The sequence below is a fragment of the Papaver somniferum genome, unplaced genomic scaffold (assembly GCF_003573695.1).
Source record: "Papaver somniferum cultivar HN1 unplaced genomic scaffold, ASM357369v1 unplaced-scaffold_117, whole genome shotgun sequence".
Lineage (NCBI taxonomy): Eukaryota > Viridiplantae > Streptophyta > Magnoliopsida > Ranunculales > Papaveraceae > Papaver > Papaver somniferum.
In genome coordinates, this window is record NW_020620714.1 from 4,197,683 (window position 1) to 4,221,062 (window position 23,380).

The 23,380-nt window shown below is 36.8% G+C and overlaps 2 protein-coding genes across 2 annotated transcripts; one reads left to right on the top strand and one right to left on the bottom strand.

The window, feature by feature from the left end:
• The first annotated feature begins 7,497 nt into the window (after positions 1 to 7,497).
• LOC113329580 (S-norcoclaurine synthase 2-like) lies at positions 7,498 to 8,600 on the top strand. Its single transcript, XM_026576437.1, has 2 exons — positions 7,498 to 7,897; positions 8,015 to 8,600. Exons 1-2 carry the CDS (start codon positions 7,648 to 7,650, stop codon positions 8,359 to 8,361), a joined length of 597 nt encoding a protein of 198 aa, XP_026432222.1. The 5' UTR covers positions 7,498 to 7,647; the 3' UTR covers positions 8,362 to 8,600.
• Positions 8,601 to 9,117: 517 nt separating this feature from the next.
• LOC113329506 (protein RALF-like 4) lies at positions 9,118 to 9,779 on the bottom strand. Its single transcript, XM_026576377.1, has one exon. The coding sequence runs from the start codon at positions 9,766 to 9,768 to the stop codon at positions 9,328 to 9,330; it is 441 nt and encodes a 146-aa protein (XP_026432162.1). The 5' UTR covers positions 9,769 to 9,779; the 3' UTR covers positions 9,118 to 9,327.
• Between the last annotated feature and the right edge of the window lie 13,601 nt (positions 9,780 to 23,380).

Consider the following 23,380-nt stretch of genomic DNA (forward strand, 5'->3'; position numbering starts at 1 on the left):
CAAATATACTTCGAAGTCTGGTCATGGTAAAGGTTGGGATAATGCATATCACGAGCTATGCATTCAAATCCAAGAATCGGATCTAGCAATCTCCATGATGGACCATTTGTATTCCGATATCCAAGAGACCTTAAACACCGCTATATTACAGATGGAAGGTAGATTTAACTGTAATGCGAGATACAATTGGTTATGTCAAATTTCCGGTTTCTGATAAAGTTTTGTTGTTGCTGAGTCCGAAGAGCATTACAAGAATCAAGTTCTTCACCTTTCACATGAAAGATACGAGTCTCGCAAAGAGGTTCCTTGTCTCAAATATGAGATCAAAGACTTGAACGTTAATATCGACGAGATGATAGAAGATTCTAGGAAAGTAGCGAAGTTAGCTCGCAAGAATACCCAGGACCACCTGCTTTCTCTATTCAACAGCTTCTGTGACGAGCAAGGCATTCCCCCTACTTTTCCTCAGGAAGTATTTTCTGACGACGAGCAACCAATCAACCGCGAGATTATCTCGGGTGGAGAAGAGAGGCTCCTTGAAGGTGAGGAGGAACAAAAAACCGGTGAGATCCCTGGTGTTGATGCAGATACTGGTGTTTTTCTTGGCGGGGATGGTGGTGATATCCCTGGGAAGCATTCACTGATAGCGTTCCTCTTCAGCAACAATCTTAGTTTCTTTCCTCCCATGTTTTCAACTTTAACTATTATAATAATTCATCTATCTGGGCGTTCCCAAGCTTGGGGGAAAGAACACCTTTACTTCTTTTATATATTTCTGGTTGTCTTTAAGTAATACTTTTGTTGATCATATCAGTATTATGGTTTTCCATTTTGTCAAGTATATACTCGCCGCGGGAATACTCAAAAGAATAACAAAATTTAAAGTATATACTTGCCTCTTATTCTTTTGTGTGTTTCCGAGGTATGAAATGAGAGGATGAGATTTCGCTACTTCGACTTCGTGCACGATGAATGAGACTTGTTACTTTCCTCATTGTGTGCTCTTACTTTTTTCTCACTTATTCTCTTTGTGTTGTCCTTACCTTTTGTTGTTTAACCCTTCCCCATTGTCTGATTGTGCCTGCCTTTGCCTCTTTTAGTTATTTCATGATAATTTTGTTTTATATACCGTCCTAGTGTTACTCATTCATGTGTTGCTTTCTGAGGTCTTAGTGTGCCTCCTAATTAAGGTCTTATTGTGCCTCGTCTTTTTTGAAGGATCTTAATTCGACGAGGTATCAGGCTCTTATTATTCTTTTAAATAATAATCCATCGACCTCGTCTTAACATTTGTTACGACCCCATTTCACGAAAATAGGATAGTCCTAGCCATTCCCATATATGTTAGCCCCATGACATTTCCGTCTTTTTTGGTCACGCAACTCCCTAATCTGGAGGGTGCCATCCCTTTATGTCCCCCCTGATTGCCCCTTCAAGGAGGTTAACCCTAACATGCATGTTGGTCTCCTGCCATCCAGTTATTACGATATTCAGTAGCATTCGTGACTTCTTATCCCCTTCGCCGATATGGATTGAGGTTACGAAGTCACACCCTAAGTGAGGTTTCTTTGGGATCGAGTGAATTATAGCCAATACTTTCCATACGGTCATGGACGGTAACGCTCCAGACATCCAAGGAACCCGCAGCTCAACCGAATACGTCGGCGTCTTGATCGTACTCAACACTCCTTACCGAAGGCCATCATAAAAGGGACCCTCAGCGGATAGGTCTTATCATTGCACCTAGCTTCTTTTCTGAGAGTTGTTCACGACATGCGTTAGGTCTTGCCTCTTGCACTTTCATGCGAACTAGGGTGCATTTCGTGGATTCTCAGCTTTCCTAGGCGAAGGGTTTAAGTTTCCCTAGAAACCATTTATTTCGTGGGTCTTATTCGCCTCCTAATATGAGGTCTTACTTGCCTGTGTTGTGGTTCGTTTCCAAATGATAAGTTCACAAGTACATTTTCTCATTTCTACGATTCTTTCTTGATATCATCGTTCTTCTTCTAGGAGGATGTGCTCAGACTGGTACCTTTTCAAATCCTTCATCTTCACCTCGTTTCTGATCTTGAACAATGTTGAAAATAAGGGGTGTCTGGCTGACAGTGCATAAATGAACGATCGTACCAAATGTTCTTATGATAGACTTCCCTTTAGTTCTTTGCAAATCGTATCCCACCTTGCCACAATACTTCGCAAGCTTTCATTTTCCCTTTGTTTCAACGAAAACAGTGCTGCTATTTCTGGTTTGCATGTCTCACGTCTCGCACATTTTTTTACCATTTCTGGTTCTTCCCGCGTTCCAGATTTTCTCCCCGTCACTGGGTCATTGCTCGATGCGCCTTTTCTCCTTGTCACTATCAATTGCTGCATACGATATTCCTTTCCCCTGAACTCCTTCCTACTGCTTTCTATGGTTCTTTTCAAAGATTCTCGTTCATTTTGTTCCCCTTGCCCCTTTCTATCTCGCCAATACATATGACGTCCTTCAGTTGCAAATTTCTTTCCCGAAGTATTTTCTCCCCTTTGGGTGTTACGTTTCGTTTGTTTTCTTTTTAGGTGATTGTTCTTAATCAAGAGCTTCTCGTTTTGCATTTCTAGCCTTATTTGTTCTCTTACCAAGTCTTCCTTCCTTCATCTTTCTTGGTAGAGCTCCTCCTTTAATTGTTCCATCTCCTTGTCTTCATCGCATGCCTCATTTTCCTTACCAAAATGACCGGGAAATTCAACACTTTTCTCAACCTCTTGTATTGATACCTTCTTGCGCTTGGAGTTGTTTTCCTTTGCTCCGCCTTGCGGGGTTCGTTTTTTCTTGGCGATGAGGTTTTTTTTCTTGCTTCTCACTACTTCGCTTCCTTCAGATATTTTTCTCTTCTTCGTTTTTCCACTTTGTTTTATCTCAACTTGGATTTCCTTCTCCATAGTTTTCTATCGATCCTTCTCATTAGCAATCATCATCTTTTTTCCCCTTCCACGTTTTTCTGCGTTGTAATCTGCTCCTCGCTTATCCCAATGGTGAATACCGTCAGTTGATCCACTTTTTTTGGATTGGCACACCTTTCTTTTTTTTTCTATCTTCCTTCTCAGTTTTTCATCATAGTTGTGGACATCCTTTTCGATACAATCTCGTGCATCCTTTAGATCTCCCTTGATATCGCCTATTCCTCTTGGCATGAACGCATGGTATGATGATATGTAGATGCAACCCCTTTTATCCCATGTATCCACGGCCGGCCTATGAGAGCGTTATAAGGTGAGTCTATATCTATCACACAAACAGTAACTTTTGTTTCCAACTCGCCCGTGAAAATCTTTACGACTAATTCTCCCTTCCGCTTTGATGCAACCCCGTTGAACCCATATATATTGTATGTCGATGGTACAAGGTCTGAATATTTATACCCCATGGTTCCAAATGCATGATAAAAGAGTATGTCAATCGAGATCCCCGTATCCACCAGGATTCTGTCTATTTCCCAAATTTTCTCTTTCTTGACTTCGTCATCCTCCCACTTTGAGAATTTCCCAAAATTTAAGGTTATGACCAACGGATCTGTGTGTGAAGCTCCTCCTTCTGGTGCGTCCTTTGCTGAGAATGTTATATCCCTCTTTTTCCACTCCTCTAATGTCTCCTTCTTCTCCACACTGAATATCTCATTCCCTTCGAAGTCCCTCTTATGCACTCTTTTGAGTATATTATCATGGAAATTTTGAATGCTCTTGGATGAATGTATTATCGAATTACAATTTAGTTTGTGGGTTTCCCGATTTATTTCAATTCGGTACACTTGTTGATTGTCGCGATATGGGGGCGGTTTTACATATCCCTCCAGAAAATGAGCGAGCTTCCCCTGTTCCACTAGACGAAGTATAATCCTTCGGATGTTTCAGAATTCATTCTTGTGATGCCCATGAAACCGATGATACCTTCAAAATTCATGACACCTAGTACTCGAAGGTGGTTCTCTTCCCAGATTTGGTGGGGGCGGAATCTCTTCTGTCAGCACTATCGCTTCCCATACCTTCTCCACAGTGGTATTGAGTCTAGGAAGCTTTACATCTTCAAAGGCCGGTGCATTTGGTATTCGCTCTCCAAACCTGGGTCCTTCATTGCTTCTGTGATGATATCCTGTGTTATGGCTTCGGGGCTCGTAATTCCTTCATCTTGACTCCTCGTACCTCTGTTGATCAATCCACTCCTGGTCTCCGCTTGACACAACTACAAGTTTCGCCGGAACTGGGGTTGAATGTTCCCCTTTCTCATATTTCGGATCAATCTCCACGACATGTATTTTTATTGGCAATAGCCTTGAATTTCCTTCCTTTGCTGGAAGTGGTGTTACTTCGCTAACTTGCCTCTTATTCTCTTCCAACGCTATGTATTCCTCTTGGTACTCCCTTAATTCATTCATTGTCAAGGAATTCCGGATTATGAATATTTGGGTGTACAACAGGTCGGTCGGGAATAAGGCGTTCAGGAAGGCTAGGACAAAAAATTTCTCATCAACTCGTCCCGCAAGTTCGCTACACACTGTCCTCCATCTCGTTACTAGTCCTCGCAAACTTTCCGTTGGTCTTCGCCTTAGGTTAAACAAGGTCTCGATTCCCGGCATCAGCAAGTTTTTACTTATGTACGTCGTTAGGAATATTCTCTGCAGGTCTTTAAATGACGAAATCGACCTTTCTGGTAGCCTGTCGAACCATGCCAACGCTTCGCCTGTAAAGCTCGTCGGGAAGTATTAACAGAGCACCGCTTCGTTTCTTCCCCACTATATCAACGACAGAGTGTACTTCTTCAAGTGTTGCACAACACTTTCTGATCCGCTGAATATGCTTGAAAATGTTGGTAGCACGCACTTCTCAGGAATGTCCGCATACATTATCTCATAGGTGAATGGAGATTTATCTACCTCCTCTATCGCCTCTGCCAGTTGCACCCTTCCACCTCTTCGCAAATTTTTTATCAGCGTCCTCATATCTCGTAGCTCATTCAAGACCTCTTAGTTCAAGTTTCCTCCATTTCTTTCGTGATGGTCGCCTCTCATCACGCTAAGCCTTCCTTCCCCACGTCTGATTTATTCCTCGTGTCTCCGTTTTACATCGTGTTTCCTTTCCGCCTCTCTCCTCATTTCGTCTCCGTTCCTCCTTTCTTCTTTGTATCTCTGTCTTTGATCTTCCCATCTCGTTGCCTCCAACGCTCTTCTCAGATCTCTTTCTTCACTTCCTTCCCTTAGCCGTTTTTTGTCGCTCTCCTTCATCGTCCTCATGGGAAAATCTCCTCCGTCGTGGCTCTTTTTCCCCTAACGATATCGTGTTTCCTTCCTAGTCCATGGCGGAAGCTTCTGTTTCCTCGTTAAGTCGGCGATTTTGTAGCTCCAACCTAGCATTTTGTAGCATCAATCGGGTGTGTTGCTCCGTTATATCCCTTTCTCGTTCCCGTTCAAGGAGAAGTGTCTCCCTTAGCTGCTCCAACGTCATGTGTTCTTCATCAATGTTTTCTTCCAACTCTTCGTGGGTCATTTCTTCCTCGGCATCGGTGTTCATGTCAAAATTATGTATTGAGACTTCCCTAAAATCATCTTCATCGGTCTGTTTGTTCCATCGTCGGTTCACGCCTTGCCTTTACCCTGCAACCGATGTTTCTCCCTTTTCCATTCTTCCTCCTCTCTTCGCTTTCAAACGCTTGCTTATTCTTGTCGCTATCAACTGCCTCGCTCGATCTGGTATTCTGTCCATCGACTGATTCTTGGTTCGGTATCTCCAAATCTACTTTTGCTCTATGATGCAACACCCAAGGAGTACTCGCTCTCCTATATTTCTAATCTTAACTACGAATGAATCGTCTAAGATCTACAAAACCCTAATTTTAAAACAACTCGCCAAAATCTCTAACTTCTACAATTTTAAAACAATTTCAACCTTTCTCAAACTCTTAGATGAGGATGAGTCCCTGATCTAAGTCCCTGTTTCTGGACGCCAAAATGTAACCACTGCAAATCCAGTAACACACCCAAATAAGAAAAGAACCAGATCTAAGACATGATAAAGGTTTCGGATAAGAAATTCTTTATTGCTTAACCACTCCAAGTACTGAAAATACAAGTTCTTGTATACAAGGAAACCCTAATCTCTCACTCTAAGCAAATCTCTCCCCTCCAAAGAATCCGACCCCCCATACATTGCCCAAGGATCCCTATTTATAGACCAATCGACCCTAATGGTGTACAACTCATTTAGTTCGTCTGCATCTCGTGGAGATGCTTTATACTTCGCCCAGATCATTTTCCATAAAGTTTTCCCCCTTTCGTTCGCTGACAACTTTGGGTGTTTGTCGGGACAGCTGTCTCTTTTCTTGTTTCATAATTTACTTACTTCACAAGTTATCTTTCCATCCAAGTAACCTTACTTCGTCCATCTTTATTTCGTGGTTGGTGTCTTGTCTGGTGCTCCAACTGGTTCTTCGCAGTTTAGATTCCTTATACGAGGTACTTCGTTTTAAGGATGCTTTCTCTTCGTGCTTTGTGTTATTAGTTAGTGGCGAGGTAATTCTGACATTTGATTTGACAAGTCACTGAGCAAAATCTTTAAATGAGATTCTTCTGTCCTATCCCGTGCCTTCCTGTGTGGCCACGTGACGAGTCTATTTTATGTAAATTCAAAGTCAAAAAGATCGTGGGATAAGCGACCAATTTGTTCTCCTTGGAACAATACTAGGATATTCGATGGATACGCATCTCTATTCTACATGCTGTAGTGTACAATAGGGTTGGCGGGTTGGTCCAGACCTGCTTTGGCTATATAAAAGAGAAACTGAAGAAGAAATCCTACTAACCAGAATCCAGATTACCCGCAAGAGTCATGGCACTAGCTGGTAGACACGTTAGTGCTATTAAATCCCAACCATTATATTCGTTCCCACAGCAATACACATCTTCTCTCGAATCTCGATTATTATTAATTATGTACTGTTTCTAGGAAGGTCACATCTTTATCAGATTTGGTAGCTCTAAATGCAACATGGTTGGATGGTCCCTCTCCCTCATTCAATATCTATTTTTAAAGTGCATATATTTTGGCTTCACCATCCTTCAACCTAGCTGTAATATTATGGTTCATGCATTTATTTCACGTATCCGCTTGCACCGGCCAATAACTATGAATTTTTTACAGTACATTTTGCTCTCTGAAACTATGTTAGACTCTGGTTTTGTTGCACACTTCTAATCAGTAGTTGAGATTCGGCGAAAACTTCCACTGAACATAAGATGATGATTCAGATCCAAAAAGAAAGCTGACTTCGTTGTCACTTTCTAGTAAAAAATATATATACCAAAAATCACTTCTCGTGTTACTCGTTTCCAAAGGAGTACAGATCGTGCAAAGAAATTATTGTCCTCAAAGCAATACAAAATGTGGAAAACGCCAACAGTAAACAACTCAAAAAGTTTTAAAATAATGCAAATAGGCAATAATATTAAGGCGATACGCCAATCCTGTACCTTAAAAAGGGCATGCCCAGCATCCAGTGAAATTCAAGTTCTATCACAAAAACACATTCAACTTAGATATTCTCAAGAAACTAGCCAGCAGCTTAATTGCATACCACCTTCTAATCTACTGTGGATTGGATTTCCATAAATTAGAAATATGATGAAACCAGCAATTTTTATGGTGTTTTTTGCATTGTTTTTGATGGGGAAAGGAGCAGATTCAATGAGGTATGAACTTAATAACGAGATTGATGTTCCATTATCAGCCAGTTCTATTTGGGGTGTTTACGCTTGTAAAGAACTCCCTAAGCTCATCGTCAAATTACTCCCCCATGTTTTCGACCGGATCGATTACATAAGCGGAGACGGTGGTGTCGGCACCGTCATTCGCATTATTTTTCCTCCTGGTATGTTCTCCTTATTCCTTCCGTCACATTTTTTCTTTAATTTGGCCATAATATTTGTTTGTTTGTCGATATGGATCTGTATATCTGACTACTCGAATTTGATGATGATGTTCTCAGGGGAAGTGCCACGGTCATACAAAGAGACGTTCAGGAAAATAGATCATGCTCAACGTTTGAAGGAGGTGCAACAAATTTCAGGAGGGTACTTAGCCATGGGCGTGACATCTTACGTTGATAAGTTCAAAATCATAAGCACTGGTCCTAATTCATGTACCATCAGATCCACAACGGAGTATGAAGTCCCAGATCATCTTGCTGATAAAGTCAAGAGCCTAATCAGTATTGAGGGTCTTGTTCCGATGGCTAAAGCCATTGTTGAGTATGTTAAGGAATTCGGTGATTATGGTCAATGCCTGGGAACAAGTGCTAATGCCGATTTAGCTCATATAGCGTTGCCTGTTTAATGTTGAAGGCAATTAGCGATTCACCACATTATCTTGTATGCCTTTCTGCTCCAGCTGTTTGTATTTGCTTTTATGCTTTCTTGTTTCCAGGAGTACTATGTGCTTGTATGTTCCTCCCCGTCGGGAGGCTGAGGGCTCGAACCCTCCTTTAGTGACTACTTTTTCAGATTTTTCATTAAAATCTGATCTTGTATTTATTAATATTATTATCATTAAATCGTCAAGGTTTCGTATTCAAAGTTACATTGAAGTTAGCAAATTACTATAAGTCAGAGGTCGCATTAAATTTTGACTCAAGATCTGTCTTTTTCTTTTTTCCTTCTTTTTTCAAACAAGTTGCGGATACAACAAACAAAAGAATTATAAACTAAGCTTGCCTCTCCAGGATAAGCTTTGCTCTGCCTGACTATCGCCAATAATAACTTTTAACCAGCTCTTGAGGAGGATTATTAAATTTTTTATTGCAGCCACCTAAGTTGAAATTCAAAATAAAATGTTGCTTTCCTCGGACAAAAACAAGGTCCAACCTGTATCACGGCCTCTTTAATTATTCTATTTTTTATTGTTTTTCCCCCCAAAAAATTGAATGCGTATATGCGGTAGAAAGGTGGATATGCATAATGCCAACCCGGTTAACCAGACTTTTAATAGATTGTGCCCGTCTAAATGTAATGACAATCGGAATTTTTTGCACTCCATTCATCTTTATCGATCAACAATTAGGCGGAGACAAGTAGAGCTAGATGAAACAGTGACATTTCCGAATTAGAAAAACCAGTAATTAATTTTCTATCTTATTTATGCAAATATAATTTATTTACTTATGTACATGGACGCATATATTCGCAGAACACCATTAAATTTTGCTTAATTAGCTATTATATATGAGGAGCATATTACGTAATTCATCATTTATTTTATTTTCTATATCACTTTTTTTCTTTTCTTTGGAAAATCACCATTTCCTTATCTGATAATCCTTGCGCAATGAGTAGCAACAGTGCAACCTCTATTGTAGGGATTAGCTTTTGATGCTTTAGTACAATCGTAGTAAGACCTTCCACGTTTACTACAAGGAACCCAGTCCTTCTTAATGGCGTCATAACTAATATGTCTCTTAGGTTGAAACAACGAACGACGATTAGTTTTGTAGTCCATCATTAATTCATTATCTTCACCGATGCAGTCTCCACCTTCACGATTACATCTTTGTGTCAATGATCTTGCGACACCGCCACCCACTAACATATCAGAAGAAGTTGATGATGACTCTGCTATCAAACAAGCCACTGCAGCTAAAAAGAACAAGACCATGCAAACTTTGACATCCATTGTTAAATAATCGGAAACAAACTTGAATGGAGAAATGGGCAGATTCCCTACATATTTAAAGGTGGTGGTGATCATATGGAATTTTAATCTTCTCCGCGTGTTAAATTCTCTTAAGAAAATAGGGTATACTATTGACGAGTAATGCGGTTAATTAGTTAGTTTGTTAGAGGTTTCATTTGAATGATATTAATTCGTTCCATCTGCATAGGAAAGCCATGCATCAACTGCATGATGCTCTTAATAACAGTCTCAGATGGAACTGGGATTTTTTGAGCGAGGGGGTGGATGTATACCAAGAAAGTAGTCATTGAAGTCACTGCTGCTGCCTGCTGTGCTGCATAGTGCATATTATCACTACTGTATTAAATCTTCACCCTATTGGACCCAGCCAAGGCATCTCATTTTTGGGCTTATTCACCCACACACTTACTTTCAACCTTGTCTAGTCTCGTTTTTGGGCTTCTAGTCATAGAGTAAAACCATCCTCCAACTACTCGAGAGTTATACATCCTTGTGAAAACTACTACTAAACTTATTTTTCAGATTTTTTTCACCGTGAAATTCACGGACGGAAAGCTTCACGCGCGCACCCGTTACGTGGGTTAAATTTTTCCTTACACCCATATTTTCTGAAATTATTGACTTCCTTTTTCTTTTGTCTTCTTTTTCATATGATTACCTTTTTTTACCGAGAAAACGTGGTGAAATTAATCGAGGATAATCATGTTGTTTTCGTTAATTGATATGATTTTTGGAAGAAGATTCAAATTGATTCCATTTTAGGTTTTAAATCTGTTATCTTATATCAATTTTCAATGAGTAGAGATGATTCAATGGTTTTCTGGATCTAATTCCATCTTTTTTTGTGAAGTTATAATGTTTTTATTGCGTTTCGATTTGGTTTTCCTGAGATTATTGAGATTAAACCCTAGATTGTTTGAAACTGTAATCATGATTTGGAGAACTAGGGTTTATGAGAAATTAAGATTAGGTTTGAAGAAAGGTAATGGTCCTGGTGGGTGTATGGATGTATTTGTGGTGTCCTGAATTTGTGATTTGAGTTACATATGGAAGATAGTAAGTAACAAGAAGATGATTCTGTTATGGCTAAGAGGAGTTCAAGGAGAAGAAAACGAAGAAGAAGAAGTTGATGTTGTTATTGAAAACACGGGGTCTAAAAACCACACCCAATAATTCGCTAGGCAATCTGTATGGACAACTCCAACACAATTCCAAGAGAGTCAACTAGACAGTCATACTCAATCACGGAAAAGTATCCAAGAGTTATATATCTATCCAAATCAATCTGCAATCGAACAGATAAGAATCTGTGAGCCTGATTGAATATGAGAAATAACTTGGATGGTAACAAAGACCAATATCCAAGTGTCAATCAATTTCAATCAACAACCAAAGGTTGGATTTAACAATTGATTGAAATACACACAACTTGTGATATTTCAATTATATAAAATATAGTGCGGAAAAGAAATAACACAGACACCAGAAGTTTTGTTAACGAGGAAACCGCGAATGCAGAAAAACCCCGTGACGTAGTCCAGTTTGAAAACCACACTGTATTAAGCCGCTACAGACACTAGCCTACTACAAGATTAACTTCGGTCTGGAATGTAGTTGAGACCTAACCAATCTCCCACTGATCAAGGTACAGTCACGTTCCTTAGGCCTATGAATCCCAGCAGGACTCTACGCACTTGATTCCATTAGCTGATCTCACCCACAACTAAGAATTGCTACGATCCAAAGTCGAAGACTTATAAACCAATCTGTCCCCCATAGAAAAGTCTATTCGGACAGATAAATTTGTCTCCCACAGAAATACCTATGAAGTTTGTTCCGTCTTATCATAAATCAAGGTGCACAGGAACCAATTGATAATCCGGTTTTATATTCCCGAAGAACAACCTAGAAATATCAATCACCTCATAATAACTTAACTATATGGTAGTAGAACAAGTTATTGTGGAATCACAAAGAATGAGACGAAGAGCTTTGTGATTAATTTTTATATCTTACCTATCAGAGATAAATCTCGATAAAATATTAGAGAAGATAGTACTCAACACGGTAGAATAAGTAAGATCAGAATATGCAACTGTAGAGAAAATAGTAGGATCTGGCTTCAGAATCCCAATGAAGTCTTTAAGTCGTTAACCTACACCGTTTTGGAAGAAACCCAAGGTTAAAGGAGAATCGACTATGGTCGCAATTAGTATCACAGATGAGGTGTGGGGATTAGATTTCCCAGGATTTGCATAGATTATAAACAAAGCATTTGTTATTCACCATTAGATGAAATCCTGATTTAAGATGCAAGCTAAGTTTTCCTTGAAACCAAAGAAATATATCTCCACCGTTGGATGGACTTAGCTTGTCACACACAAATGAAATATACTTCATTTAGATATGGGTAACCGTACCTAAACGTGTACATTTGGTTGGTTCAACAATAGTTAACCAAAGTTAGCCATATGAACACTTTTGTCTATTCCACATTCATCTAACACATCTAGATCGCTTATGATGATCAATAATAATCAAAGGATCTATTTGTGTTCTTCATAGGGTTGTTCAATTGTTAATAATCACATAGAAGTATATATGATCCAACTGAATTAAAATCGGATTGATTCATAAGTACAAGAATCAATTCATGAACACTAAGTCACAGTTTGAAAAGATTGCATTGCTTATTAGATAAATGTATTTGTTCATGAGAATGGATACATACTTTGACGATTTTAGATCTTGAACCACTCAAGTGTGCGAACGGGTATGCATACTTGGGTTCCGGACTTTGGTCACGACCAACAGTATGCAAAAGGGTACGCATATTATCGTTCCGGTCCTAACTCAGGTAAAACTGTTTGCGAACGGGAACGCATACTTGGTTCCCGAAATTTCACAGTTGAAACCGTTTGCGAACAGGTACGCATACTTGGTTTCCGGACCTGAATCTTACCAACACAGTTTGTACGTAAAGTATGCATACTGTGATGTTTTTCCAGACAAGGGTTTTAGCTCTAAACTTCCATTTCAATCATTGAAACATTCTTAGAAGACGAAAATGGCTGTCTCACACAAACCATTATCTAATAAGCAATTTCCAAGTGATCGAATAATCAATATAAAACTTTCCAAGTCGACATCAAATGACTGTCTCACACAAATCATGTAAGATGTTTCAAGGAAATTTCCACATGATCATCTTTTGACATAAAGTCGAGAAGGATGATGAATGTACCTAAGACAGAAATCTACCAACACATATTTCGAGAAAAAGATAAGAGGGTTAAACTCATCTCGAAATATCAAATGTGTATGATATGAAAACTATATCATATACGACTTGTCTCAATAGGAGATATATAAGATTATAATAGAATTCTGAGTGACAGATAAGTTTTAGTCTTCACATACCTTTTATTGATGAATATTCTCCGAGTTCTTCAGTAGATCTTCGTTCTTCAGTTGAAAGCGTCGTGAAGACTAAAGCTCAATTATATTATCTATCCTAGTCCGAAACACCTATAGGTAGACTAGAAATCAAGACTATAGTTTTGATCAACTAAACTTGACAAACAAGCTTGAGATAGCAATGCTTGCGAGGTCGACCGAGCAATACTCTAACAGTTATGACTGCATAGTCGAGAAAATGGATGCATGACACATTATCCGACATGTTTTCTATTAGCTGTGAAATTGAAAATTGTTGCCTAATCATTTATGCACCGAGAAAATAGATGCATAACCTGATATGCATCCAAAAATATGGCTGCATAATGAATTACGCATCGAGAAAATAGATGCATAAAGATATGCGCCCGAAAATATGGCTGCATTATGCATAAATTTTTCTGTATCAGTAAAATCAAGCGAAACAATCGCTACATAAATTCTTATAGATGCATAACTTATTATGCTATCGAGAAAAATGGGACGGAGGGAGTATTATGTAACATACGAAGAATCCCTTTCATTTATATGTAAAGTTATTAATTACCTACGCTAAAATAGAGAAAAAAAAAGTTTTGAAGGAAAAAATTCAATCTCCTAAATCCTAACTGAATGAATTGAGATTAAATACATATCCTTTGCATACTACTCTTAATTAGCTGTAAAAACACAATAATTACCTCACCGTGCGATTTTAAGCGACTTCGATATAGACCCTCTCGATACATCCGGTGCGTATGCACCCGGTTATATGCTTGTATAGCAAATTCGGAAAACTTATCATTCCGGTGAGTCAGCGAATTCTCGGCCATATTAAGATAAAATAATGGTTCAATTAGCTTAAATTCAAAGCATAAAGTTATAGATGAGTCTCTCATATTTCTATCGAAATTGAGTTTGCTCAATTTTGATAACTACGGAATTAATTATGAATTTTTGAGCTTCACTCATTTTTTTCTGAAAAACTTATACTAGCGGTGACTGAGCGAAAAATTCGATTGTTCTAGGTATAATCGGGACGAAATTACCTCCTGCTTAAAATTAGAAAGTTCTACCGTCATCTTTTATATGAGCTAATAAGTGCTCAATTAGGATTAAAATCGCATATTCTACAGACCATCAAAGTTAATCTCTTATGTTCAAAACAAGTAGAATAACTGAGTTAACTCAGTGGGATTTCCAAGTTGGACTGATTCAGCGAGTTAACCTAGCCAAACCCAGTTAGGTAGGTTTAGGTCTGAACATGATTAGCTTGTCCGGTCAACCCGCAGACTAGTGTTAAGGCTATAAATCTTAATTTGATATTTTGAAACACTTGTGAAATCAGCTATCGGTTTCTGCTGCAAAGTTATAGAGTTTTTTTAGGCGATTTCAAATGGGATCAAAATTGACCTCATTTGAATAAGTAGATATCGATTTATTAAACACTAGTAAAAAAAATTATGTGTCACTAATTCTTAGGTCTGTTTGATGGCTGTAAATTCACCTTGTTTTTTAATTTCAAAATAAATAATCACGGTATACACTTATTATCATAACCCATATATACTACCTTAGTGCTTACAAGGCCATCATTCATAAGAAAGGCGATCACAGTAGGGAATTTACCTAAAAGTGTGACTGAAATGTGCATTTCTTTCAAAAGTATGACCAATTTGAAAATTCTTTTAAAAGTGTGACCATGACTGGTCAACGGACATGTATGCCCTAATCTTTTACGGAAATACCGGGTTTTGTCCTCAGATGTGTACATATCGACAACATATGTGTACACATCGGGTAAGGATGTGTAAACACCCCTTCATGGATGTGTACATATAGACACACTGATACCCCACCATTTTTTCACTGATGTGTAGATATTATATGTATACATCCAGAATCTAGGCGTAATCATATGTTGGATAAGTGTGCACATCCATGTTTCGAAGTCTAGACATCGAACACTATTCATAAAATATGTGGACATCAGGATATAAATATGTGGACATCAGCTATAATGTGTGGACATCAACTATGAATATGTGGACACCAAGCTATGCATGTGTGGACATCGGGCTATAAAGGGTACCTTGGATATTAGTCACACTTTTGTAAGAATTTTCATATCAGTAACACTTTTGGAAGAGATGCACATTTCAGTCACAGTTTTGTATATTTTCTCGATAACAATTACATTTCATCAAATTAAAGAAAATCTTCCTTGTAACATTCTTTCAATTCTTCCTCTTATTCTTTCTTTCTCTATATCTTTTCATTGCATTCGAAATCAGAAATAAAGGGTGATCAAAACAAATCTAACTTCCCACCTGGGGTGATCAAAACAAATCTAACTTCCCACCCGGTCCTCCTTGAGTCCTACGTCTATCTTCTACAACTCTAAATATATAAATCTGAAAATGTATCTAATGTATTTGCCTCAACGGCTCAACCTAGCTATCCATAGCTAGTCTTAATTCTTTTCATCATGGGATTGAACTTTATTAACTTAGATTTAGCGGAGTAGTGGATGTCTTTGTCAAATTTGACTTAGATTTAGCGGAGTAGTATATGTGCTTGTCCAATAATTAAGCTGATTTTGACCCACTGTCAATATAGTTTTGAATTTAGTAAATTAGTAAGTACGTGCTAATCAAGAATTAAAATTGGTATTATATTCAAATCCATCAATAATTGTGTTTACTTTTGAGATCTGGTTGTTCTTTTAAACATATTAGATAATCCTAATCCATTTATTTCCCTGCTAAACTGGGGCCTATGCCACTTAATTGGAGCCTGCTACTAGATGATAGAAAAAGTCATTAGAAATAATTTTCACACCACCCCTTATCCCACAATTACCTAAGTAACTACTTCTTCCGTACCACATAGATAGGCGGAGGGACCAATTCTCTTAGATTAAGAAAACATTTTTGATTTTATAAATTTCTATATTTTTTCTTGTTTTACTCTTAATTATATTCCCAATGTTAGAGACATATACTCAATTGTGATGATTACAAAGCAAATAAATAGGGGTAATATAAGTAAAAAATCGTTTCGAAATATGCTTATATAGTTGTACAAGGAAAAATGAAAATTCCGCATATATAATAGGTACAGAGGGAGTATTTTACTCCTGATTAATAAGTAGTATTAATTAATCGTATTAGGTGTTAATTATGTTTTGGATGTGAGATCAACTAATGTTAAGGAGTTCTTCAAAACATCAAACAACTTAGTTTTTTGATTTTTTTTCGTAAACAATACCCAGAATCGGTTTACGTTCATGCACTTGTAAACCGATTGTAGATTGGTGTTTCCAAGATTAACAGAGGACTTCCATAATCGGTTAGCTTTGCCATATGATTGTTAAATTCGGGGTTATATGTGACATATATAAACCGATTATTTTCTTTCGTAAGAATTTTTTTTCTTCATTCATTTCACTATTGTAGGATGACTTTAGCACATGCATCAAGCCTTTAAACCCCTAGGAGATCCTAGTGGACGAGTTATAGTTTCGTGAGAGTTTACATAGAGGTCTACCCACAAAACCTACACAAAAACTTCTAAAACCATCAATCTTCTTCGGAGGAATCCGAGTCACATTCACCCTCCATGAAGTTCGGGGCATACTTCGGGATTTTGGATACCATGAAGTGATAGCTTGCTTCGAATGTGAATGCTTCCCCCTTTTCCTCTAAGTAGCGCGCTTTCACGACTTCATGCTATAAAACCAAAACTCAAACTTACTTTGTTCGATGGAGTAACTAAAGTGGCTAGCATTCAAAATCCGTTTTTGGATAACTAAAAAAGAAAATATCGCATTTTCGATGACTAGGTGCCTATCATGCACTTGTTGAACACTTCTTTCATTAGGATTCCCGAACTCTTGTCTATATTTGTTATGCACCTTTGTCCAAAAGGTTTCGGCATCTACCCTTACGGAGGACTAATGTTTAATTCGAGTCTCGGCGTACCATGCTTTGGTGATGGATAGATCTTCATTTGAATCAAATGATGCCATTTCTTATATGTGGAGGTATGAAATGAGTATTTGTGGAGTATATGTAGTGAGATGTAATAGAATGAAAATTTTTGGGCCTAATAGGGTCCGAGGACGAGGTCTCTATATATAGAGAAAGTCCCTAACGGCTATTTTTTTTTGAAAAAAAAGTGAAATAATTTGGCATAATCGGTCTTCTCGAAGGTCTGTAAAACCAAATTATGTTTTTATGCCACCAGGAATCAGTCTTTCTTGTGACCAACATAAACCGATTAAAGACATGTAAAAAAAATTCACCGACACTAATCGGTTTATATATACGCATATGTGACCCGATTATAGCTTGAAAAACATACATGAAAAATAGCATTTCTAAGGCATGAAGAATCGGATTATACTGAACCCACACATACACCGATTTCTTTATGGAATATGGACAATCAGTTTATGTTGACATATCGAATAGACCGATTGTTGACATGTCAGGCTAGAATTATCGAGCAACACATAATTATAATTAAAACTTTGAGTGCATTAAGTTCAACACCATGATCATCCAAAATACAAACCTTAACCATCCCAAAAGAGTGTTAAAAACTTAAAACAACCACAAGTTTTATAAACTTAAACTTTTAATATCTAAAACTTAAAGAGCAGGAGGACCATCATCAGCAGTAGCAACACCATCGGGAGCATTTGCAACATCAACATCACCACCACCATCAGCAGGAGCACCAACACCACCATCAAGAGAAGCAGCTTCTGCTTCAGCCATTTATTCCCACATACCTTACAAAAATCCATGGCGATCTCTCTCAGCTGAAATCATGTTTCTACTTATCCTAGCGAACCTCATGACCTCATAAAGTTCTTCTAGTGCAAGCTTGTCTATCAATGCGAGGACTTGTTCAAGACGGGTCTCACGCCCAAAATCAACTTATAGAGGCTTATTTCTGGCAATGGTTCTGGTTCCCTAAGAATATCCTCCAAGATGAGAGCGCTAGATGTCCGAAGTCCATATCTACATAAAAAAAAATCAAGTTAACAATTGGTACATAACTTAACATATGTAATCCGATCCTGAACAACAAAACATACAGGAATGTCAAACATAAACAATCAATTTATGTGATACATATATAAAAACCGATTGTGGAAAGAAATCTGAATAGACTATCTTAATCGATAAATTAACAAGCACATAAAACCCGATTATGGGATCACATAGTTATTAAAAAGAAAAATTGTACCCAAAATCACATTATTCTAAAGCACCTATAAACCGATTCTGGTGATGTATTTCATATTTCATTTCTAAATCAAAAATCGGTTTATGTTAATCATCGTATAAAACGATTATTATGCATGGTCTTCATGGCAGAAGAACAAAACCCATAATCGGTTTATTCGATATGTCAACATAAACCGACTCTGAGTGTAATCAGAGATTTTGATGCAAGAAAATCGAAGATTTAAACATGTAAATCAATGAAGAAATTCCAATCATTGAATGGGTTGATGGAGATTTACCTTTTCCTTGGTTGGATCAAAGATTCGTTGGAGAAAAGGATGAAGATTCTTTTTGATTAGGGTTTTGAGAATTTGGAAAGATTAGGATAAAATAGAAAGTTTTTTAGGTTTAGGTTCTTTTTTTTTGGATTTACTGAAAATGGAAAGATTAATATTTATATAAGATTTTTTTAGGAATTAATGTGGGAGTAATTAGTATTTTTGAGAAGTTTGGTATCCCATATCAATTTGGTGGTGTGGGAAGGGAAATTTGATAGGCCCAATTTAGCCAGGATTTTTTTTCACTAATTAGGAAATTAGTTTCAAAATAAATACATTAATTATCCTAATAAATTTTGATAAAATATACTAGCCCAATTTGTCATTACCAAAGAACTATTCTTGTACACATCTAAGCAAGAGTTCAGAATTAATTTAATATTGTTGCGTGTTTGTTAAACTAGTTTGTTACCCATAGTACGCACGGATCTGTTTATAATTTATGGTATATTGGATTCATATTTTAAAAGTAACTTCATCAAAAACAAAAGTATTATAAAAAAACCTGGTCAAAAAAATCAAAAAGTTGTATAATGTAAGCTAATATATCTGAGGCGGTAGGCAAGAAAATAAAATAAAACAAAAAGCGCTAAAACCAATACGAATTCCAGAGGAGACAATGCAATGAGTAAGTATTTATCTTAACATTATTTTACATCATCTATGTTCCTATCATAAAGCGCTCTTCCACCTCCTCTTGGTCCTGGTAAATAATCTTATATGTCATGGCCACAAATCATGCATTCTTGCACCTTCTCCGTGTCTTGTTAAATAACGATCTCTGTCCTGGTTATAAAGCAATTTTTTCCCTCTTATCTGTCCTGGTAAACAGCTCTCTCTATCTTGGCCGTAAAGCATTATTCCATCTCCTTTCTGTCATGGCAGATAACATCATGCTAATTAACCTTGAATAATGTTTGATACAACCTAGGCATGCATGTGTTACATGAAGCTCCGACATCGTATTTTTCGACATCCAACTCTTCTCAAAGAGCCGTGAAGCCCATACGAAATCGTATTAATACACAAAAGAGAAGAAACAAATGAATGTAAACTCTCTCTCGTAGAATGCTGTTTTTTCAGACTCCACATACTCATCAGAGCTTGAACCACCATGGGGGCCATTACTTAATTGACTGATTTATTGCCCTTCTTCTCTTACGCACCCCTTTGAAACAATAAATAAGAATTGTCCAGACTATTTCTCTACTTACAGTCAAAAACATACACACTCCCAATAAATAAATGAAGATGAGGTGCATAAATTATATTATGTAATTTAACAATGAAAACAAACTCAACTTATACTTATATACATTGATTGCAAACTTCTTATATACACACATACACCTGAATTATAGATCAGCATCACTACTCAATTTTTTTTTTTTGACTTGAAAGGTTGATTGAAAAAAATTTTAAAAAAACTAGACTTGAAATAAGGCTAGTTCCCATTCTCAGAGTGTTATATGTACATGTTTTTAATTATCTATAACAACCTTCCAATGTGTGATTAGTTCTCTAAACACATTGTATCTAAACCAATTTTGATCCCCTACCCATTGGTAGATTAAAAGTTTGATCTCAGTAATGATCTCTTCCTCTGATTTGGGACGTTTATGAGCCAATATCCTTCTATTTCTTTCATTCCAAATGGCCCAAATGACTGCAAAGATGATGAAACAAAATTTAAATCCAATTCCATGCACATTGAACGATAATACACATATAAATACACCTGCATCATAGCCGAGGTGTATTCCTTGTTTAATTTTGTTTTTTCTTTCCAAGTATCACACCCTCTTCGATAATCCAATTCCTCTTTGATATCATACCCATACATCGCAAATGGTTTACTCTTGCCTGTTGCCCTAATGGCATAACCTTTTTAGTTGATTTTCCTATATCAACAAAAATTAAAACAAATTATTTTCCAGTGATCACAAAAACGATGTTCGAAATACCATAAAATTTGCACACCAAATATACTTTTTGAAAGAAGTCCCCCACGTTCAATTTGATTCCTTCCATCCATCACTACGTCATATGTTATATTATCATATGTTAAACATCCCATGCTCAGAGAAACCAATATGTTATATTATCCACTAACTACATGTACACAGAGATTAAGAGAAGAAAAAGAAGAAAAAGAAATGCTAACCAACCATCACCAAGCCAACATGTCCGGTGTACTGTATCTCCTTGATAGCGTTCCGTTTTTCTGGTTTGAAGAGGGTCGATGAACATCATTGCAAGGCAGGCCATGCAATGGGTTATTATTTTTGGTCTCTCGTCTTAGTTGCCGTAAAACTAATCATTTTGGATTTTTGTACAATTTGGATTTATGTAAATATTTGTTTTCTTACTTTCGGTGCATCAATACTCTATAAGCTGGAAATTCATAACAGAGAGTTATTACTTATTTTATTTTTTGAAACAAAATAAAAAAAAACACACAAATTGCTTTAGTTCTTGGATTCTGAATGCGAGCAAACACTTCCCAAATTTAATCCAGAACTGGCAAATACTAAAATCAATAGAACTGCAGAATCCTGGTTTGAATTGAGAGTAAAATAAGATGTTGTAAAAACAAACAACAGCTGACATCAACATATAGTACTCTATGAAATATCAAGGAAACATTTCCTGCAATGTCAAAATTTGGATCCCGCTAAAAATTAACGACATTATGATATATGGTGGTTAATTATTTTCGGTGCATCATTTCCATGTCTATTTCCATATCTTTTCTGGTGGATTTTTTTTTTTTTATAAATCTAACCTGGTCCAGATTAAACCCTCCTTCTGGACCATGTAATCCTTGTAGTTAAATGGGTTTCCCGAAACAACCTACACTGACTATCGCCAATCTAAAACAAAATAAAAAATTAGAGCTTGAGACTGTTAGCATGATGCAAGGAATTCAAATACACGTGGGAGGAAGACAAACCAAGCTATTGAACTTTTTGATTCTATCTATATTGTAGAATCAAACTTTTTGAAAAAGTCAGGGCTGGAAGGATGCTATAATGGTAAAGCATAATCAAGCAACAGACAAACTATAAAAACGAAACTTAAACCAAAAATGACAGTAAACATATTGTCTCTCTAGTTATAAGGATATATGTCACCTTCACAATGTCCTTAAGCATCAGTGGTAGTTGTTCCCTGGCCATCCATACGAATCACACACTAATTCTCTTCTCTTTGAAAGATGTGATGTCTGGTGAGTTAAAATATTTGTATACATTTGTAAACGCGAAAAACTAACAAACTTACTTTTTTCAAAAGAGAGAAACTGGTACGACTGACATAACAATCTATCGGCAATTCCCTAGCCAACATTATTCGAATATACATGATCGAGAGTATAGAGGGTATGAAATTAACTACCTTTACATGCACAATAGATCAAATAAAAGCTTTGTTATATTTTTTCTCACACACAACGCCACCATCTTGAAACAAATTTTTTATTTCATTTGCACCCTGCAAAAACAGCACAAGCAAAATCGACTGTCGACTGAAATAAGTAGTACCTTACAAATAGCGGATTGAGAACCATAGTAGCATCAGCAAAGGGCATCATCAATGAAAGATTATTCTAGGCAGCAAAGGATTACATAGTGAAAAAAATGCAAGAAAGCTAAAAAAAAATCAGAAGCAATAAGCTACTAATAATAAATTTCATACGTACAACCCAATAAACAACACGTATAAGAGAAAAAGAAGAAGAAATCATTTTTTAGAATACCTTTAAAACAAACAATAATCAGACAACAAAATCCTAAACTAAAAAAGAAATAGAAGTGGGCTATCTATGCAGCAAATTATATACCATGAGAAAAATGCTAAAAAGCTAAAAAGAAATCAAAAGAATTAATCTAGTTCTAATAATTTCATACGTACAACCCGAGAAGCAACAGACAAAAAAGAAGCAATTGTTTTTTAGAATACCTGCAAAACAAACAATAATCAGACAACAAAACCCTAAACTGAAAAAGAAATAGAAGCGGGGTATCTACGCACGCAGAAAAGGATACAACGAAAAAATGCAAAAAGCCAAATAAAATAAAATCAAAAGAATTAAGCTGCTTCTAATAATTTCATACAAACAACCCGAGAAGTAACACCTATAAGAGAAAAAGAAGACGCAATTATTTTTTAGAATACCTGCAAAACAAACAATAATCAGACAACAAAACCCTAATCCGAAAAAGAAATAGAAGCGACGCAAAGAAAATGGGTTTAGCTCTTGCTCCAACGCCTTATATAGAGAAACACGGATCTTACAAAAAGTCCAAAAAAAGAAGACTATCTTTAGAAATATTTGAGTTTTAGTTTAATAAAGAAATCAACACGCTACTGTGTATGAGATAAAAAGGAATATATCCTCCATTAAAATAGAGAATGCCAATTTACCAATATTCTGTGATTAGGAGAGAATTGGACCCGTGCAAAATAAAGATATCAAATATATCACCTAAAAGATTATATTTCACCGTACCGGATATTAATTTGCAGCGATGATAATTCTAGAAGCACCGTTAGCACCTGCAAATCAAAAAAAACCATTAATAACTAAACATTAGGTATAATATCTATAATTTACTATCAAAAATAATAAACCCTAACCGTGTAAGAAAAATC